Raw genomic sequence first — 22,083 nt, 5'->3', positions numbered from 1 at the left:
ATAATAAAAAAATTTTATACTTGAGCCAGTTGTCCGGTTAAGTATAAAAAATATTAATGATAAGTTATCAGGCTTGGCCAGGAAGGCGTGCGATTTCACATCATAATATGATCACGCAAATACTATTTGATTTTACTTAACTTGACCACGGCTGTTAATAAGTTTTAAAAATTTGTATGCGTTTTAAAAACGCGCTATAAAAATCTTAACTCAACTATAAAGAAACTTAAAAAAAACGTTAAAGAAGCGAATAAATTTTTGTCAAAAAAATAACGAAAAACAAAATAAAAATAACTTGCATAAAACTAAAATAGCAAAATTAAAATTGAAACTTAACTAAAAAAAATAATAAACTATAACGATAAGATTATCTAAATTACGTTTGGAATAAATAACTTTGAATCGTTTATCCTTACTTATATTTTTATAATTTCATATTATGCGAAACCCTTTTTAAATAAAGTAACAACTTACGACAGACAATTGTTTAATAAACGCGTACGTTTAAAAGTTTAAAAAAAGATTCTTAACAATTCTTCGCAAAAAAAGTAAAAATGATTAAATCGTTTATTTAAAAAATTGTTATAATTTTTTTTTATTTAAAAACATTTATAATAAAAAATAAATACTTAAGTAAATATAAAAAATGTGATTTCTTACTTTATTTAAATGCGTTTCAATAATATAAAAACGTAAGTAAAGATCAAAGTTATTTAATTCAAACGGCTTTCAAAAAAGTTTGTCTTTTTTTTCTTCTACTCGGTAAAAACTTTAATGATTCTAATAATTATTACTAGTTAATTTAGAGACCTTCGCTGTTTAAAGTAGTCACTTATAAAATTATTTTTTTTTAATTTTTACGTTTGTTTTACTTATAAAAAAAATCTTATATAATTAAATAATATAAATAAAAAATTATACAACTTTGAATGATACTTTAACTAAAATCATTAGCTACTTTATTTAAAAGCGTTTTGCTAATAAAAAAACGTTAGTAAAGATAAACGCATCGAAATTATTTATTTTCGACATAATTAAAAACTAATTATTTTAGCGCATTTGTTTAAAACCGTGGTTAAATCATCAAAACAAAATATTATTTGCGTGGTCATATAAAGACTTGAAATCGCATGCCTTCCTGGCCAAGCCTGAGTTATCCAGCTTATCCTAACTTATCATAAAAATTAACAAATAAGAAATTAATTGAGTTGATCAAGTCAACTTTTGATTAGTCAATTTAATCATGCGAAGTCATTTATTTATGCAAAGTCGTTCATTCGAAATGTTAAAAAAACTTTATTTTCTAAGCCTCTTAGGATATTTTTTAGCGCATTATTAGTTTGTCATTAACTTTAAGATTTTTGTTATCAATATATCATCCATTTATAATTATTTTTTATATTTATTTTATAAAATATATTTGCTATATTTATAATATAAATATTTTTATTATTTTATAATATAAAATGTATTTTTTACATTAATTTAGTTAAAACTATAGCTTAAATGAAACGACCACTTGCAACATTGTAGACGATAGTTTGGTAAAAACATTATTTAAAATTGACAAAAACACACAAATTGGATCAAAGTATCAAGCTTATCCATTCAAAGTTTATTTGCAAAAATGTTTCTTTCTCTCACATTGTACGCGATGAAAAAGTTATTCAAATATTAATGATCAAGCTTTTACAGTTTTGGTTACCAAAAAGAAATGATAGCTTTTTTACAAAAATGATACAAGAAATATTTAAAAAACCCAACAAAATACTGAAAAAGGTTTTGAACTTTTTTTTATTTGATTTGTCAGATGACGAACCCAAATCAATTAATGTTTTTAAACCAGTTTTTTTCACTCCTTTTGAGTACTTTTTTCTTTCTGATTGTGTTGGCCTTCGCACTTAATCATTCACCTATATTTCTATAGCAGGACTTAAATCAAATACATTAGAATCTTTTCCTTGCTAACTTAATCGAATTAAATTTTGCAAACGTTTCTTTTTCAGAGAGTTGCGTGTGCCCGTTTTCACTTTATTCATTATTAAAAAAAAGCGTTCAACTTTTGCATTAGATGTAGGCAAAGTAAATAATATATTAGAAAAGAAATTATTTGGTGCCATAACTTGCGGTAACCGGTATTATATGGTACTAAGTATTTTACGGTGTAATTTACTAAGCTTTGCCAAGCATCCAAAACATCATTTACACTTCCGGTGAAACCAGCATGTTGCAACAGCATTTTGTAAAAGTCATAAACTTTGTCTATTCATTCAACCAAGAATGCATCGTTTTCAATACTTAGATAATTTTTGTACTATATATATCAGGGATATTATCACATGTTTCTAAACTTTCTATGATTGAAATCATTACTTACTAAATAAGACTATACTCTTATAAAATTGTTTACAAAAAAAATTAGCATTTACAAAATTGTTAAGTGCGACACTCTGAAAATAAAACTTTCCAGCCTTTTTAGTCACTTTGGCAAGGAAACATTTTACTGTTGGCAAACCGATAAATTTTGTCTATACTTTTTATATAATTTTACTTTTAAAACTTATTTTCTAGAAATTTTAAACAAAAACAATTTTATTTTGCTTAAATGTTTTAGTGACATTTCTTGTAGTATATAAAGTTATAAAAAGTTATAAAATATCAAAAACAGCATCATACTAACAAATTTTTCTTTTTCGCAATATTTTGGTCTAATTTGTACAGACAGTCATCAGACGTAAAATTATTTTAATTATTATATAAGTACTTTGCTTTATTTGCTCCTAGGTTCCGGTCATCTCAACTTTTTACAAATATTCCTTATTTGACATAAATATAAACTTATAAATGTTCAGAGTGTGCTCTATGTCTGAAAGTTATCTCAAACAACAAAAGCTTGCTACGGGCTTGTAAAGCATTATGTTTTCAAGTCAACACTACTTCTACCAATCATAATCTCGCATTATTTATTATTTTTCAATATTTTTCACAGAAACGTAATTGTTTCTAAATGCTAATGCAAATTCGATTCATTAAAAAAAATTCAATCCATTCAAAATAGTTCATTAACGGGTTAATACAATAACATTGTTTTTAAGTTGACTTAGTGTTTTGGATGATTTTAATTTATTTATCTATTTTAAAAGAAACAAATAAAACAGTATAAATCAAAATCTGTGAGTTATAAACACCGTTTTAATTCTTTGTTTCCCTTTTTTAAGCGATGTTTTACTTTAAACGTTTTTGTGTTGATGTTTTACTTTTGTTTTTTAAAAGTTTTTGTGATGTTTGTTTTGGAACTTTTTTGAACTTTTAATATAAAGTTTGACTCGCAATTCTTGCCGATCAAATTTGATCGCCCAGAATTGATTTGGGGAGATAAAAACATCATTCTTTCTAAAAGTAGACAATCATTGATTGTTGATTAGCCGCTACTTACTACTACCTTTAGGGTAGAAGTAAGTAGTGCGATGGTAGTGCGAATCCGAAGAAAAATGGGATGAAAGACTTATAGAGATCAAATCATTGCATGGTTGAAACCACCATGCAATGATCTGATCTCCATAACCAAAGGAGAAAAAAGAGAAAGTGAACAAAAGCTAGGGTCAGAGACAAGACACAAATCAAGGAGTGAATTATAAAGTTATTCTCAGGCCAAGAAGGTAGAAGTTAGTGATAAACCAGATAGAAAATAAAAATATAATAAAATAAATATATAAAAACATATATATATAATACAACAAATATATATACATATATATATAATTATACTACACTGAGGCATATTCGTTTAGACGCATCAATTTTTTTCTTTTTATCTTGATTTTTTTCTATGTATTGTCAACTGATATGCATGCAAGTAATTATCAAAATAATTGTTGTGTTGTGGGCAAATAAAAATCACAAAAAAAATTTTTCTATGTGTCTTTATTAACATGAGAGTATGTTTGATATACAAAAGTACATTTTTTAATTGAAATATATCTATAGACGCAGTCATATTTTTGACATTAAAAGATGGAAATTAGTAATGCGTATGTCCTCCATTACATTGGATCACCTCAAAAATTCTGCCTTTCATTAACTCCACTAGTCGTTGAAGTGTAGTTTGATCCAACTCGGACCATGCTTCAAGGATTTTACACTTTAACTCAGTAACAGTTTTAAATTGGTGTCCGGCTGCTTTAGCGTCATAAACTTTTCTTGATAGCATTCCCCACACTTTCTCGATTGGATTTAAGTCCGGGCTACAAGCTGGCCATTTGAGAACCGGGATGTTGTGGTTTTTAAACCATTTCATAAAATGCCTAGATGTGTGAATTGCAGCATTATCTTGCTGAAATATGGCATTATCGTCTATGTTTTCATCCATATAAGTTATGAGAACATCATTTAACATTTCTGTATACTTTATTGAGTTCTTTTTAGGTAAACCACAACACAGAGTCAATTTTCCTGAATAAGAAAATCCACCCCAAATCATTAAACTTCCTCCTCCATAACTTCGTTTTGTTTGTGGGTCATTTATTCCTCTTAGATCATGCCAATAACAACTGTAAGAGTCCGGACCATCTAAATTGAACTTTTTTTCATCTGAAAATATTACGTTTTGTCACTCATGAGTCCAATGCATATGGTTTTTAGCAAACTGTAATCTAGCAATTTTATGGTGTTTTTTTAACATTAGTTTTTGGTGTAGTTTCTTCCAATTTACATTTGGTGTTGTATGTAGATAATGTGCAACATGATTATTGGTGACAGGCAATAATAATTTATCCTTTATTTGTGTTGCATTCAATTTATTTTTGGTTGCTTCGAAGCGAATTCGATTAATTTGCCGATTTGTTAATACTTTGTTGCCGTTTGTTGCTTTTTTTACACCATAATTGTCACCTTTTGCAATGTAGTTTCGTACAACATGGTCAGATCTTCCAATTTTTCATGCTATTTCTCGTATAGAAAGTGCTTGTGAGATTTCTGAGCCACGATATAAATTAATTTGTATTTTTTCGGCATCTGTCAAATACTTTCCTTTAGGCATTTCGTAAAATGCAATAAAAATGATACTGGCAGAGCAAAAGATCAAATTACACTAAAATTTATCAATTTATTTGTGTAAAAGTGATTAAAAATCAATAAGTACCGTTATTAACCTGATTGCGTCTATAGATATAGTCCTATTAAAAAATGTGCTTTTGTATATCAAACATACTCTCATGTTAATAAAGACACATAGAAAAAATTTTATTGTGGTTTTTATTAGCCCACAACACAACAATTATTTATATATATATATATATATATATATATATATATATATATATATATATATATATATATATATATATATATATATATATATATATAAATATATATATATATATATATATATATATATATATATATATATATATATATATATATATATATATATATATAATTATATCTATGTGTATATATATATATATTTAAACAACTTTAAAAAGTATTTTACACAATAGAGTGCTCAATGTTCTTAAAAGAACAGAGCAATTATATATTAGTAGAAAATCACTTGAAAATTTTTTTTCCTTTTAACACTGTGTTTCATCAACAAAGATTCATCAGAAATGGATGATCAAATTAATAAAACTTCAATTTATAACAAAAATTAAATTACAGGAAGTTACAAATGTCTTAACTACTGTAAATTTTCACACATTTGTGGAATTTGCTGACACTATTATAAAAAGAATTCTTAAGAAATGGTTACTTATGCTATTTTTTTTAATGTTTTTTTAAAAAGGATAATTAATGTAAATATTATTTGAACTCATTTATTTTTATAGTTTTTTAGGAGAAACTTATTTTTGTGCCTACATTTAGAAATTAATTCCGATCTTTTGTTTAATAAGCATTCTTGATTTGCATGTGTAATTATTTCAAATTTTTCTTGTAGGCATAGTATGCATTTTTTTGAAATATTGTTATATGCAGGCGCTGTTTTAAGGATAGACCAATTCAGTATAAAATCATCAATATTTTTTTTCTTTTAATTCCCATATATATTTTGACAGCATGGTGTCTTTTGAATACTTTTTATTCTTATAAGATTGCTTATGATTGGCAAAACGTTTTTTCCATTTACCCTCTGTTATGCCAATATATTGTTTATCAGGTATATTCTTAGAGGAAACAACACATTTATATACCACATTTTTTGATAAACAACTTCCACTCATTGGACAATTGATTTTTTGTTTACAATTACAATTTTCTGTAGTTTTTTCATTTAGGATTTCTTTTTTGTTTAACAAAGCCTTATTGTGACCTTTTATAATTCTTTCCATATTTTTTGTGCAACTGTAGCTAACTTTAGTTGTATTTCGATTAAAAATTTTATGTAATTTATTAGATCGCGGGAAATGCTTATCGACCAATTTTAAAAACACTTTTCCTATGTTAGTAGAAACATTTTTTCTATATGGGGGGTTGAACCAAATTACATTTTTAGTTCTATTTCGTTTTTTTGTATTCTTTTTTTCAAATTTTATTCAATTTGACATTAATGATTTTTACCCCTCAATATCCACAGATATTTTAGAAAAGACTATTGAATTTGCAAAAAGCCACACAGTTATTCCTGATGACACAATCCGTATAATAAAACATTGTAGAAAAACCTTATTTCATTTTAATAAGAATACTTGGAAAAAGAAAAACATACATGACTGCTTTGATGTAACGATGGGCAGTTATGACGGAGCAGAAATTTGTGAATTTGTTGGAATATATATTTTAGATTTGTTAAGTAAAATAATCAATATAAAAGATTTAGGCCTTTATCGCGACGATGGTTTAATAGTAATGCGTAGAAAATCTGGTCCACAGCTAGACAAAATTAGAAAAGATATTGCAAAAATTTTAAAAAATATTGGCTTTCAAATCGAAATAAACATAAATTTAAAAATTGTGAATTTCCTTGATGTCACATTTAACCTCTCTGAAAATTCATATAAGTCATTTAAAAAACCAAACAATGAACTATTATATATTAACATTAACTCTAACCATCCACCCCAAGTTCTAAAACAAATCCCGATTTCAATTAATAACAGACTAAACCATAAATCCTCAAATTAAAATGTATTCAATTCCTCTAAACGAATATTTGAAGATGCCCTAAAAAAAAGTGGTTTTGAAAATCTTGAACTAAAATTTGACTCTGAAAAAAAGAATACAAAAAAACGAAATAGAACTAAAAATGTAATTTGGTTCAACCCCCCATATAGAAAAAATGTTTCTACTAACATAGGAAAAGTGTTTTTAAAATTGGTCGATAAGCATTTCCCGCGATCTAATAAATTACATAAAATTTTTAATCGAAATACAACTAAAGTTAGCTACAGTTGCACAAAAAATATGGAAAGAATTATAAAAGGTCACAATAAGGCTTTGTTAAACAAAAAAGAAATCCTAAATGAAAAAACTACAGAAAATTGTAATTGTAAACAAAAAATCAATTGTCCAATGAGTGGAAGTTGTTTATCAAAAAATGTGGTATATAAATGTGTTGTTTCCTCTAAGAATATACCTGATAAACAATATATTGGCATAACAGAGGGTAAATGGAAAAAACGTTTTGCCAATCATAAGCAATCTTATAAGAATAAAAAGTATTCAAAAGACACCATGCTGTCAAAATATATATGGGAATTAAAAGAAAAAAAATATTGATGATTTTATACTGAATTGGTCTATCCTTAAAACAGCGCCTGCATATAACAATATTTCAAAAAAATGCATACTATGCCTACAAGAAAAATTTGAAATAATTACACATGCAAATCAAGAATGCTTATTAAACAAAAGATCGGAATTAATTTCTAAATGTAGGCACAAAAATAAGTTTCTCCTAAAAAACTATAAAAATAAATGAGTTCAAATAATATTTACATTAATTATCCTTTTTAAAAAAACATTAAAAAAAATAGCATAAGTAACCATTTCTTAAGAATTCTTTTTATAATAGTGTCAGCAAATTCCACAAATGTGTGAAAATTTACAGTAGTTAAGACATTTGTAACTTCCTGTAATTTAATTTTTGTTATAAATTGAAGTTTTATTAATTTGATCATCCATTTCTGATGAATCTTTGTTGATGAAACACAGTGTTAAAAGGAAAAAAAATTTTCAAGTGATTTTCTACTAATATATATATATATATATATATATATATATATATATATATATATATATATATATATATATATATATATATATATATATATATATATATATATATATATATATATATATATATATATATATATATATATATATATATATATATATATATATATATATATATATATATATATATATATATATATATATATATATATATATATATATATATATATATATATATATATATATATATATATATATATATATATATATATATATATATATATATATATCCTCCTTATCTGTAGTGGCCTTCTTGGTCTTGAGGAGGTGAATAAGAAAATATATATATACAAAATAAATTTATTTTATTATGTATATATTTTAAAAAAATAATTCATTTTTAAAACAATCACTTACATCTGTTTGAGAAATAAACTTTGATGGACCATTATATTTACAACGTGGTATTCTTACTCCCTGACTCTAAAAAATAAAACTTTTTTTTTACAAACATATATTTTTACTTATTTGTTATATTCTAAGATATTCATTCTTCAGCATTTACAGAGCAATAAATGTTGTAACTAACATTTTGCGAAACAGTGAAAACACCGTTTGAAAGAAAAAAACATCTCAAATATCAGAAGATTTTGACACAAAATTTACGCTAATTATAAAAAAAATTTCAGATTAATTTATGCAAGACATCTCGACTTTTAAACTGAGTTTTCGTCATTTCCTAAAGTCAGTTATAACCTTTTTGCTCTGAACCACTGATATACTTTTCCTTGCTTGGATCAACACATAAAATATTTTTTAATACTTTGACATCCTTAATTTATTATATTTGATGAAACTTATGTTTAACCTGCAATAAAACATATATATATATATATATATATATATATATATATATATATATATATATATATATATATATATATATATATATATATATATATATATATATATATATGTATATATATATATATATATATATATATATATATATATATATGTATATATATATATGTATATATATATACATATATATATATATATATATATATATATATATATATATATATATATATATATATATACATATATACTAAATTATAGGCTTTAATCAAATATAATAAACACTACAATAAACAACATACTAAGTTTAAAACACAAGAAAAATGTAATCAATAAATATTGATTGCAAAGCATTTAGTTTTTGGAAATGATGGAAAGTGAAGATATGAATTTGTACTAAAAATGTAGCACAAACTATATACATTTTTAATCATACACTTTAATTTCTAAAATTCCATCATTAAAATTTGTTATAAAAATTAATGAGACTATGTTAAATATGACTCTAATTACCTTTGAAATTCATTTCGTAAACATCATTTAAGCTTACTCAAAGTATAGGTATTGTGAAATGTCATTTAGAATACCTACAGTTTGATTTTAACTTCTTTTTTTTAATTAATCAATTTTCTTCATTAAGAAGCTTGTATATTTCTAATAACAAACAGGAGTACTATGACCAAGAAAAAAAAAGATAAATGCTTTATAGCATAAAGGAACAGTTACAGTAAAATGATGCAATTTTACTAAATGTTGTCACGCAAGTTTTAGTTTTGGCTGATGATACAAGAGATGATAGCTCACTTGAGCACCAACCATGAAAATATTTATAGAGAAGACTTTTATATAACTATATCATGTCACCTTGATAATACTTGAATTTTCTACTTTATGTTGAAATTTTCATTTTTTATTTTTATGTAAAAAAAAAAATCACTCTAAGGTCCTTTTCTGAATCTGATGTATTTAGTTAACAACACTTCCTTTAAATTAGGTATTTATATGTAATATTCTTACTTTTATTGCCATAGTTTATTTGTCAATATTTAAACTAAATAAACAATTTTGTGCCCAAGCATATGCGAAATTAAATCACATTAATTTATTATTAAATTAATGTGATTTAATTCAAGATTATTAATTTCTAAACAACAACTTTATTAGATAATTAATTTTAGTTTTTAAACAACAATTTTAACTACATTATTTTTTTTTTAATTATTTATTTATTTTTTACTAATATTTTTTTTGTAATACTTTTGGGATTTTTTTGCTGTATTCTTTGTTGCTATATTAGTAATTAAGTTATTGCATATTTTAAAATCCATCTGTATCAATTATTACAATTTTAATTTGCAGATAAATAAACTTTAAACTACTAAGGCTATATCGCCAGTTGAATACTTACATGCACTGACTTTTATAATTTATTCAACAAATAAATATATGAAATTTTAAAATTCACGGAATAAATAAATTGTGATCAAGATTAAAATACGACTTAACATTTTGTCTTTATATCAGTATAATAATAGTGTTACACTTTAATAAATAAATAAATATATAATTACAGGTATTTCTAACTAAGAAACGTTAAGAAAACAATGATACCTACTTCTAGTTTTTTCAATATACGACTAGACGATTCACGGACATCCTGAAAAGGACATTCTAATGACAATCTCAACAGAACAGGCAAATATTTATCTCTGTCAATATGCACATTATTATTTTCAACATTAAAACCACTATTGTAGCCTAAACTATAATTACAATAATCGTCTTCAGAGTTAAATAATTTCTCGAGCTCATCGAGAAATTGCTTTCTTGGTTCAGATACTTTAGTTTGCAAGGGCGAAAAGAAAAGCTGAATCTTGTAGTCATGCTGCATTCCTTGAATTCATTTATGCAATATAAATTTAGACCCTTGCATTGGGTTAGCCCGGAACGTTTTTAAATTTGCTCGTCAGCTATTATAAGTTTCCTGCATTCTAGCACTAATCTTTAATTGTGCTATCCTTGCAACCAAATGTAAATGAATGTTTTCTAACACAATTGAACAGTTGCATAACCATTAACACTCCATCCCAGAGAATTACTCCACCTTCAAACAATAAACTTTATATTACGCAATAACCGGCAGAATTTTCATTTCTCTCTTTGACAGTTACAGTTTAAAACAAATAAACAATTACAATATATAAATATTGACTCTTTTTCTTAAAAGGTTTACATTTTAAACTGTCTGATTTTCAACTTTAAACATTTGCCATAAGCTATTAAAAAGGCGGATCTAGATCAAATATAAGTTAGTTTATAGCGAAGTAATTTCATAAAAATATAGTTAAATGATTTTTACATAATTATTTTAATTAGAAAAGTAATTCTTTAAACTTAGAAATGACAACTTAAAAAAAAATTATAAGCCAAGCAAAAAGCATTATTCAATAGATTTAAAAAATTCTGTAATTGGGATAGAACTTTGACCGTATTTACTAAATATGAAGTGAAAACAAACAATCAAAAAAACACCCAAAATGTAAATCCACATAATAATGCATTATGACAAATGATACATTATTATATATCCCTGTAATAAATACCCATTTATTAAAGATATTCGTTTATTATAAATATGTATTTATAAAAGAAAGAGTATAATTATTGAATCCTATGGTTATTAGCTCAAATTACTTTTGCGTTTTATAAAGAAAATATGAAAATCTATAACTCATTTTTTAAAAAGCATTCGTTCCCAGCAAACATTGTTGTAGTGGATTTGCAGTGAATTTATTTAGGCATTTTAAGCGGTTTATTGGAATTTCGATCATTGGTCACTTAGTAAACCATTAGTGACATATAAGTGGCCAGCTGTAATTTTCCAACATGTGATAGTAGCAAGTCATCTGCTGATCATTTTCCTGATCAACAGCTAATAGTTTTTCCTGATCATCAGCTGATAATTTTCCAACATGTGATAGTAGCTAGTCATCGGCTGGCCACTTTTGGCGGCTGCTGATAATGTTTAACTAAGTAACCGATGAGTGAAACTAGAGTGGACAGCTCAAAATGCCTATATAAGTTCGCTAAAATTCTGCAATTAGAATGTTTATTGAGTGAGTATGAGCACGCGGATCCAAAATTTTTTGGTTTTTGAGTGGCCTCTAAGTAGCTTATAAACTCCAAATTTTGGTATGTTCATTCTTATTTCATAAAAGGATGTTTTGCAGAAAATTGTACTAATTAGAGCCAAGGAACATGACTACCCTTTAAAAGATTTTAGAAATTAATAAATTTCAGTAAAACTTTCGAGGTAACAAATTATAAATGATTACAACTCTTTGGCGTATGATCTTTTTGCTGAAATTTTAATTTAGGTTTTAATTTAAATCAACTATAGTTTATAATTTTGTTTTAGAAAATAACAATTTATTTATTTTTAAGTAAAGATAAAGGGGGGGGGGTCAGTGTTTTGTCATTCGTTTGAACTAGCGTGTGTACATTCAAAAGTTTGAAGTTTACTTGATGCCTGAAAGATCATTGACGGATCCAAAATTTAAAAAAGATTAAATTTAGAGGCCTTTTTTCAATTTAAGGAGTTATATATATATATATATATATATATATATATATATATATATATATATATATATATATATATATATATATATATATATATATATATATATATATATATATATATATATATATATATATATATATATATATATATATATATATATATATATATATATATATATATATATATATATATAGATTTGGTGGCAACATCTCCACCGAAAACCACTGTGAAAGAAACATAAATCTAATTCTAAAAGGTACCTAAGTCTAATTCTAAAAGATACGTAAGTCTACTTTTAAAAACTCTGAGATCCACCCGAGGAACTGGGGAAGTATTTTATATATTATAAGTATTTTAAAAAGTAACATAAAAGTTAAAATAAAAAATTGTGTGCTATCATATATCAATATATAACAATTATTCATATTTTATTTTTAAATTTTAAAAAATTACTACTTTAGATTTGAAAATAATAAACCATTTTTTTTTTTTTTTTACACTACTAAAATGTAAACCATTATTTTCTCTGCAGTATCTCTGCAGTATAATAAAGCATTAAAGTTTACAATGTTTTCACAGATTTAATTCTTGGAAAATAAATAGCAAGTATTAGACAGGTATTTAGAAAAGATTAACTATATTATATTGAAAAAAAAAACTATATAATTTCTAAAACAAATTTGTAGTCAAACATATTCAAAATCCGTTATGAATCTATTTATATTTTTTTGTAAATCTTAAAAATAAAAACTATAAAAGTATGAAATTTTTCCAATACATTACGTCATACATTACGTATTATCTGTGAGAAAGGTTTTTTGTTTTACAAACATGGTTTGATTTATAACCTTAGTTAATTAATTTTGTTTTGTCAAATTGCTGGGGATTAAAATTAAAAGCTTTTTATCAGAATTAATATAAATGAAAGATCTTGATTTATATATCAATTACAAAACATATTTTTGATTTAATGAGACCTATTTCATAAACTTTATGGATTATACGGGTTTTATTTGTGTTAATAAATTGACAAACTTAACGACAGATTTAATTAAGATGGATAAACTTTTTTTTATTTTAGACAATTTTGGACAGAAGTTTAAAATAAAAATTTTGCTAACTAGAATTAATAAATAGAAGTTTAATACAAAATTTGATAAATTAAATTAGAAGTTTAATACAAAATTTGATAAAGTAACTTTTTTTTTTATAAATAAACATTTTTAGTCAATATATAAGCTAGAATAGAAAACCCTAGAAAAATATATTCAGAAAGGAGAACTTTCCGAAGGGGCGGCGGCTACATCGGAATGTGTACATAAATTCATTAAATGCTTGAGAAATATTCGATTTTTTCTTTATTCAAATAAAAAAACTCGTAACACTCTATTACTAAATATTGTTATTTAATATTTGATCAACTTAAGGAACATCATAAGTTCCGTGTAAAATCATAATTACGGAACATCACAGCTCCACGTTACATCATAATTAGGGAATATCACAGTTCCGTGTTATTTTTAATTAAATTGTGATTTATTTTTATAAAATAAATGTTTTAAGATTAAGTTAAAAAATTTTATTTCAAAAATAGTTTAGAGAGACAGTTAAAACTTTTGATCAAACTGAAATGAATGAACAAACTCGGAAAACCAACTAGCGAATAGGATGGCTGAAAAACATGTGCAAACAGCGAAGAACTTCAAAAAGAAATTAGTGAGAAAAATACAAGACTTCGTAAATTCGAAACTTGCTATTAAAGTTAATATAGTTATCAAAATAACACATCGAACTAGGAAAAAAGAGCATGGTGAAAAGCTAAAGCACAGAACTATCGTCGCCAAATTTTTAAACTATAAAGATGAACCCTGATGAAAAAAAATTGTTCAAAATTTAAACTCTAGACATCCGGCTAATAAAGGTTACAGTGATAGAACAAAGGGAAGTACAAGAGAAGTTGTTTATAGAAGACAAAGAACTACTAACTAAATATAAATATTCAAAAGCGGTTTAAAATAATCTCAAAACGGAGGGTTTTAAAAAGTAGGAACTCTTTTTTTTTTTTAGGTACTATTAAAAAACTTTAGTACTATTAAAACTAATTTAGTTTTACCGAATAATTTTAATTGATTTATTAAATTTTTTTTTCCAACAAGTAACCAATTTATTGATGAGCAATCTCATCCAGATCTAAATCATCTTAGCGAAGCTAAAATGATTTAGATCTGGGCGAGATCTCTCATTAATAATAGAAAAGTATCTGCTCTTATGCTAATAAAATAAAGAGTGGGACTTTTTGAAAGCTTTGCATGATATATAGGAAGTTTAAAAAAAAATTTTGAAAGTATTTCTTTAAGTATAAAAGACATTTTACTTTGAAAAAGATTTATTATGAAAAAGATTTTACCTTAACTTGTGTAATCGTAAGATTCTGATAAAGTGAAGTATTATTTGAACATCCATTCGCCTGATTTTAAAATATCCATTTGTCTGATTTTTAAATATCCATTAGCCTGATTTTAAAATAATATCGTTAGCACTAAACTATTTTTTTTATATAAAGCTAATGAGTGTACTTATTTACATAAAATAAATTTTTTAAGTTATTGCGAGGTTTGACATAAATATTTCTTATGAAGGTAAAGTTTTAAGTTGTCGCTATCGCCCACGCGTAAGAGTTTTAACGCGTAATTTAGAGTTTTAACACATATTTAAATACAATTATTTAAAAAAATAGCTAACCACGAAAACTATAAAAAGCTAACCAGGAAAACAAGTTAAACTACATAATTTGTGATTTTCTTTAAAATTGTTTCGAATACCATGCGTCAAGTACAACTTTAACGTTTTTTTTTATAATAGTCTATTCAAAAATGAAGCGTTTTACATGATAAATAAACCAATTAGATCACCAAAAAAAAAACGGTTAAGCTAATTGATAGTATCATAACATACGATGTTCCTAATGAAATTTGAAAAAGACTTTCAAAAGTCACATCTCTGATCAATTCTCTATTTTTTTTTTTCTCTAGTGAAGCAAAAGTAATATCAAATTAAAAACAAATCATTTTAAAACGCCTCTGAAACAAATTACTTTAAAACACATCTAAAACAAAGTCATTGTTTTGGGAGCAACTGTTATTGCTTTATTCGAAAGATGTGAACATTTATCGGATACAAGCTTATCTTATAGAAGTTATAGAAGCTACGCTGTAACTCATAAGAGTTGAAACTGAAATTACATAAAATTTCAGTCTATAACAGCCAAAAAATATAACAAGGATTAAAAACAATATTACAAGATCTGAGATTTGAGGTTAAAATTTAAAGTATTTATCAATGTGGTTCTTAAATTAATTTACGTTAGTTGACTCGATGATTTCTTGCGTTAGTGCATTCCAGTCATTTACAACTCTTTTAGTGAAAAAATTTTGTCTGATTTTGTTAATTAATTATTTTGTGTTTTTATTGACTCCTCATGTATTTTTTAATTTATGACTTTTTAGTAAAATATTTTTGAAAAATTTATTAATAACACATCTACATAGTATCCATCGGCAAGTGCTTTTGTGATAAAATCAATTTATTCAAGCAAATTGGTAGTGCAATTTTTTTTATTAACAAAGTCATGTTGTTGTTTTATTATCAAATTGTGCACTACTAAATGTTTCTTTATCTCATCACGGTATAATACGCTCCATTAATTTGCATACAACCGAGGTTAGTGAAACTGGACGATAGTTAGATTATTTAAGTTTGCTTCCTTTTTTAATCAGGGGAATAATGTGTGCTTTTTTCCAAAGGTCTGAAACAACCCTTAATTCATAAGACTTGTTAAATAATATTGATAAAGGCTTGCAAAGTGATTTAGAACACATTTTGAGAACTTTCGGGAGAATGCTGTCTACTCCTACAGTTTTTTGTACATCAAGTTTGTCGAAATGAAATTTAATAATTGCTTCTGTAAAGCTTGGATTCGGGCATTAAAAATCAAATTTATCACTAAGCTCTGGGATGTTTATTGAATTTTCCTTTGTGAAAATTGAAACGAAATACTTGCTCAATGTACTCGCTATTATAGCACCGTCTATAGTGGTTTGTTTAACTGCTCCTTGAGTGCCATCAGTCCAATATGATTCTTTTTGTAGATTTGTAATGATTCCTTTGTAGAAGTGTTGCTGTTAATAGATGCATATACCGATTTAGAATTTAGTTTAGAATTCAATGCTAAATTTCTTTCGAAATCCCGGATAATTTTTTTCTTTTATTCTTTTTTTGCTACTCATTTTTAACCAAGGAATAAACATACAACATCATACATCAACAAACATACAACATCCATCCATCAACAAACATACAACATAAATAATTTTTAACCTAGGAATAAAACATACAACATCCATAATTTTAAATTGATAACCAAATATTGTAAGAATCATTTGCGTTTAAATTCAGAAATTTTACAATCAGACATTTTACAACCAATTTTTTCAAAACTTTTAATGAAATACACGATATAAATCTTTTAAAATGTGAAAATAAAATTAAAATCCAAAAATATAAAATCACCATGGATTACAAACAGTCTAAAAGTTCCGAAGTCAAATAAAAGTTATGAATAAATACTTAAAAGCGAAAACAAACGATAGTAAAACCCTCTGCTATATTTATGCAAAAGAACTTTAAAGACTTAAGGATATACTTAAAAAGTCTAAAAAAGAAACATTATTTTTATTTACTTAAGCTAAACATATACGATTTAAACCACACACGGCAAGTTTTAAGAGATAGCACTAGTAATACTAAAACCAAATCATGCCGCTTTGAATAATGACATCAAAATTAATAATAAAGTCCCATACAATTCACGTAATATAGCAACTGAACTAAAAAAAAAAGGTTTTTTTAGGTCGAACCTAATTTAGCAAGAAATTTTCCATATAAATAAAAAAAAATGATACCTCCTCAACTATTGCATTAATTTAAGTTGATTCTTTTTGATCAACGTTTAAGGAGTTTTTGGCATGATAAAACTAAGTAAAAGCAAAGCGGTTTTGATGATATAAATAGCAACATAGTTAAAAAGTTACACGAGGTTATTAAAGAATTGTTTTTAATTTTTTTTCATCATCAAATAGACAATAAGCTTTCCGTTATCATTTTAAATTAACAAAAGCTAAACAAATATTTAGAGGAGATTTAATAAATGTCAATAATTATCCTCCTAACTCTGTTTTTCAAAAGACGTACAAAACGTAGTTCAAAAGACGTACAAAACGTTTGAAAAACGTTTAAAACTAATAAAAGCAAGCTTAAACCTCTTTATCACCATCAGAAGCATGAAGTACATTTAGAAAACTTTAGTGAAATAAATATATATGAACCTAATGTTTAAGTTCTTTGTTTCACGTTCAAATGTGATAGTGACGGATCCAGGATTTTTTAATGTATAAGACTCCAGACATTTGTATGTTTATACTTATTTCAAGTAATGATGCTTTGCAAAAAATTGCGATGATTAAAGGCTGCGAACGAAAACGCCCTTTAACCTCATGCCCCCTTTCCTCAACCACCACCACCCGAAACGTAAGGAGCAACAAGTTGATAAAATACTTTTTGTACTATTCTCAACTAGGCTTATATTCATCGATAAGTTTTAAGTTTCATAGGATTATTTTTCAGCGTTTAAAAATTATGACCATATATAGTTTAAACCCCCCTCAATTTGAGGAGGTTACAAACTTTAAATGGTCATAATTTTTGAATTCTGGATCCGTCACTAAAATGTAAAATCATTCCCCCTCCCCCGTTTACCTTCGTGATTTGTATTGTTAAAGTATAGAAATAAATGAATCGGTGAATGTTAAAAGGGCGGAAGTCCAACTATGAAAACTTTCGGGAAATTAAAAAAAACTACATTTTACCCCGTAGTAAATTTTTGTTAATGGTTTAAAAAATTTTATTTTTGAAAAGGATAATGTTTTTTACCTTCAAAAAAAAATTATTGAACCATTAACAAAAATTTACTACGGGGAAAAATGTTTTTTTTTTTAGTTTTCCGAAAGTTTACATTATTCCGCCTTTCAAACATTCACCGATTCGGATATATTTTACGCTTAAGATTATACGGTTAACAAAATTTTTTTAAGCATTTTTTTCAAACTAATTTTAATAAATTTTGTATTGCTTTTCGTGGACCATTTTATAAAACAAATTAGTTTTAAAAAATGTTTCTCAAGATTTTAATCAACAATGTAACTACAACTCTTATGAACTCATTAGGCTCAAAGAAATAATTTTTACATATGACAATTTATTAATATACTTTTAAAGGGCTGTGCAAAAATATAAATTATATTATGTCGAAATATAAATCAATTTATTTTTATTATTAGTTTTAGTTTATATTTCTGCATAAATTAATTTATATTTTTGCATTATTTAACTTATATTTCCGCATAAACCTGAATAATGTTTAAAAACCCCCCTAAAAGTATTAAAGATGCAAATAAAAATCTTATTTTTATTTGCATCTTTAGTATATATAACGGTTTTATTGTTGTTGTTGTTGTTGTTGTTGTTGTTGTTGTTGTTGTTGTTGTTGTTGTTGTTGTTGTTGTTGTTGTTGTTGTTGTTGTTGTTAGAAGAAAAAAAACCTCATTTATTTTTTATTACTTTTATATTCTATAAGAAATTTTATCACGTTCATTTATTTAATCTATTATGTTATGTTTAATTCAATTTTTATATTAGAGGAAGTCCAGCATATTTGGGTTTTTGTTTTTTTAGAATAACCAGTTAATGGGTAAGTTCAATTAAAATAAACTAACTTATAGAAAAATTATATTATTATGATATTATAGAAAATCAACTAAAACAAAAATTAGGATCGTTATGAAAATTTCTGTCGAAAACAAAAATCTCTAAAAGTATGATTTTACATGAGGTGCAGGTGGAATATAGCATTCCACATTGTATTTACCTTTTTTTATTCATAAGTAATATCAAAACACAATCATAGATCAGTTTCTTAATAATTTATTCAATTAAAATGAGGGTTTTGAATATATTAATAAATATTTATGAAGGATTGCATTCTTACCAAAAAAGTTTTCAAAGTTAACGTTTCGTTAATGTGCGACTGTCTGCAAAAATATCAAAATAGTGTAATGTTTTTATTAATCATTTACTTTATGTGCTATATGATCTTTTGTCTCTAAAAAAAACACACACATAGCGTTTATGTTATTTGAGATATTCGAGTATTTCAAATTCCCTGTGGTATTCCAAATATGCTGCACTTCCTCCACATTGAGTTTATTTTTTTTTTAATGTTTTGTTTACAGTTTGTTATTTTTATAAAAAATATCTTATTATTTTTATATTTCAATTTATAACTCGTTGATGAGTTTGTTTTTACAAGGCTTTAAATGCTGCAAGTGCCAACAAATTTTTGAAATAAGATATAAACGCTGTAATAACCGGACTTTTTTTTTTTTGCATGTTTTTTTAATAAGATCCAAAGACATATAATTAAAAAATCCATTATAACATAAATATACAAAATACAATGTGTACTCTAAAATGACTTTTTAATGGATTAATAAAAAATTCCTTCTATTTTTATTGAGCAATTGAAAAACCTTTTATCCTACGCTTGAGAAAATAAAATACAAATAACTCTAAAATAATAAATGCCAAAATAGCACGGAAAAATTTAAAGATTGGTACTCCAATAATTTGCTATATATATATATATATATATATATATATATATATATATATATATATATATATATATATATATATATATATATATATATATATGTATATATATATATATATATCATTGTTCCCAGTGGGCATTATGTAAGATTTAAGCACTGTCTCCAATTAGTGTAATACTGTTTCCGGACTTCATACAGTTTAATACTTTGCAAAACGTTCTTTTAAGCTTGATGAAACAAATACATGAGATAATTCGATTCGTTCTGAAAAGATGTCATAGGGTGTCATATAATAGGGTGTTATAGTAGGGCGTCAACTTGAACTTTAATAACTTTACCATCAAGCATATCAAAACCAATTTTTAAATAAATTCTATTTTTTATTTTTAATGAAACCTTTTCCACAACATGAAGTTGTATTCTAAAAATAATAAAAAATAATCAAGTAGTTTAAAACTTTATATGGTTTAAAAAAAAAGTTACTTTTTAGAATTAAGACAAAGTACTTTCCAATACTTCAGGTATTGGAAAATACTTTGTTTTGATAATTCAGTTTTTTGTTTTGTTTTTTAAATTAGCCAAAGTAAATAAATATAATAAATAAATTTAAATAACATTTTTACTAACATAATTGTAAATAATTTATAATCAGCCTAATTATTATTAATGGGGCAGGAACAAAGAAATTTAAATCTTTTTTTAAAATTATAGTTTTAAATGAGGTGGTGAGAATCAGCACCGCAATTAAGAGCTATTATTCAAATTATAACAAAAGATTTGGAGCAGTTCTAAAATATAAAATTTAACCTGTCCTTATTATCCGGAGCTTGCAATGTGAAGAAAAAATTAAATTAAAATCTGAATGGTTATAAATATAAATACGAAGTCCTTTTGATTAACAGGGACTCCGAACCTTTTTTTTTTAAAACTTTTTTTAGTCAGCTAACCAGAGTTTTAAAGGATGAAATAGTTCCTGAAGTGCAAGAGTTGGCTATATAAAGTTTCAATTATGCTGTAAAAAATTATAAATTATTTCTTTTAGGGATTGTCCATAAATTACGCAACGCTAAACTTAATTAAAGAATAGAAGATTATTTGCACATTTGCACTTTTATTAAACTTAAAGAGCTATTATAATTTTTGATTTAATCAAAGATTCTGCGAAGGAATATTTTTGATCTTTTTTGTTTTGTTCATTGTTTAAATTTAGCTTTGCGTAGTTTATGGACGATCCCTTCGGTTGAAGGTGTTTCTACTAATATACTTTATATAAGAAACTTGTTAACTTTAAGTAAATGTGTGGTAGTGGTGTAGTGGTAGAGCGCAAGCCTGGTAAAAAAAATCCCGAGTTTGATTACCACACTCAACTTGTTTCTCCGCACATCGGTCTTCTCTTATTTTTCCTTTTTTATGCTTCTTCTCTTCTTTTAAAAGTTATAACGATTTTAATAACTATTTTTTGTGGGTTATTCAACTAATTATGCAGTTTATATAATTTATGTAATTATGTAATTTTAGAAAGGGTATAAACCCTTTTTAAAAAATCGAATTTAAACCAAATTTTATTCTAACGACGTGCTCAGACACATTGAATACACTTAAATTGCTACACATGTAAAACAGCAAAGCACTAAACTAAAGTTAAAATTCTTAATGCGTTCTCCAACGGAAAAACAGGACCAATGACAACTTTAGCCGAAGCATAATTCAGCATCTAGCTATCAGTGTACATCAAAGAGTTTG

General features: G+C 25.3%; 1 protein-coding gene and 1 long non-coding RNA gene across 2 annotated transcripts in view; both read right to left on the bottom strand.

Moving 5' to 3' along the window:
- Nucleotides 1-11,073, bottom strand: part of LOC100201772 (sestrin-1) — a 62,111-nt gene extending 51,038 nt beyond the window's left edge. The window contains exons 1-2 of the mRNA XM_065794011.1: nucleotides 10,646-11,073; nucleotides 8,587-8,652 (exon numbers count right to left, since the gene is read on the bottom strand). Coding sequence (XP_065650083.1) covers nucleotides 8,587-8,652; nucleotides 10,646-10,921 — 342 coding nt within the window. The 5' untranslated portion in view covers nucleotides 10,922-11,073. The remainder of the gene's footprint in view (nucleotides 1-8,586; nucleotides 8,653-10,645) is intronic.
- A 4,323-nt stretch (nucleotides 11,074-15,396) lies between these two features.
- On the bottom strand, nucleotides 15,397-19,842 carry LOC136078349 (uncharacterized). Its single transcript, XR_010637752.1, has 2 exons — nucleotides 19,716-19,842; nucleotides 15,397-16,990 (listed from the first exon to the last, which is right to left on the bottom strand). It is a non-coding gene; the product is annotated as an uncharacterized LOC136078349 (long non-coding RNA).
- Nucleotides 19,843-22,083: the final 2,241 nt, after the last annotated feature.

This window comes from Hydra vulgaris, chromosome 03 (genome assembly GCF_038396675.1).
Source record: "Hydra vulgaris chromosome 03, alternate assembly HydraT2T_AEP".
Taxonomy (NCBI): Eukaryota; Metazoa; Cnidaria; class Hydrozoa; order Anthoathecata; family Hydridae; genus Hydra; species Hydra vulgaris.
This window is presented reverse-complemented; position numbering and strand designations above follow the sequence as displayed.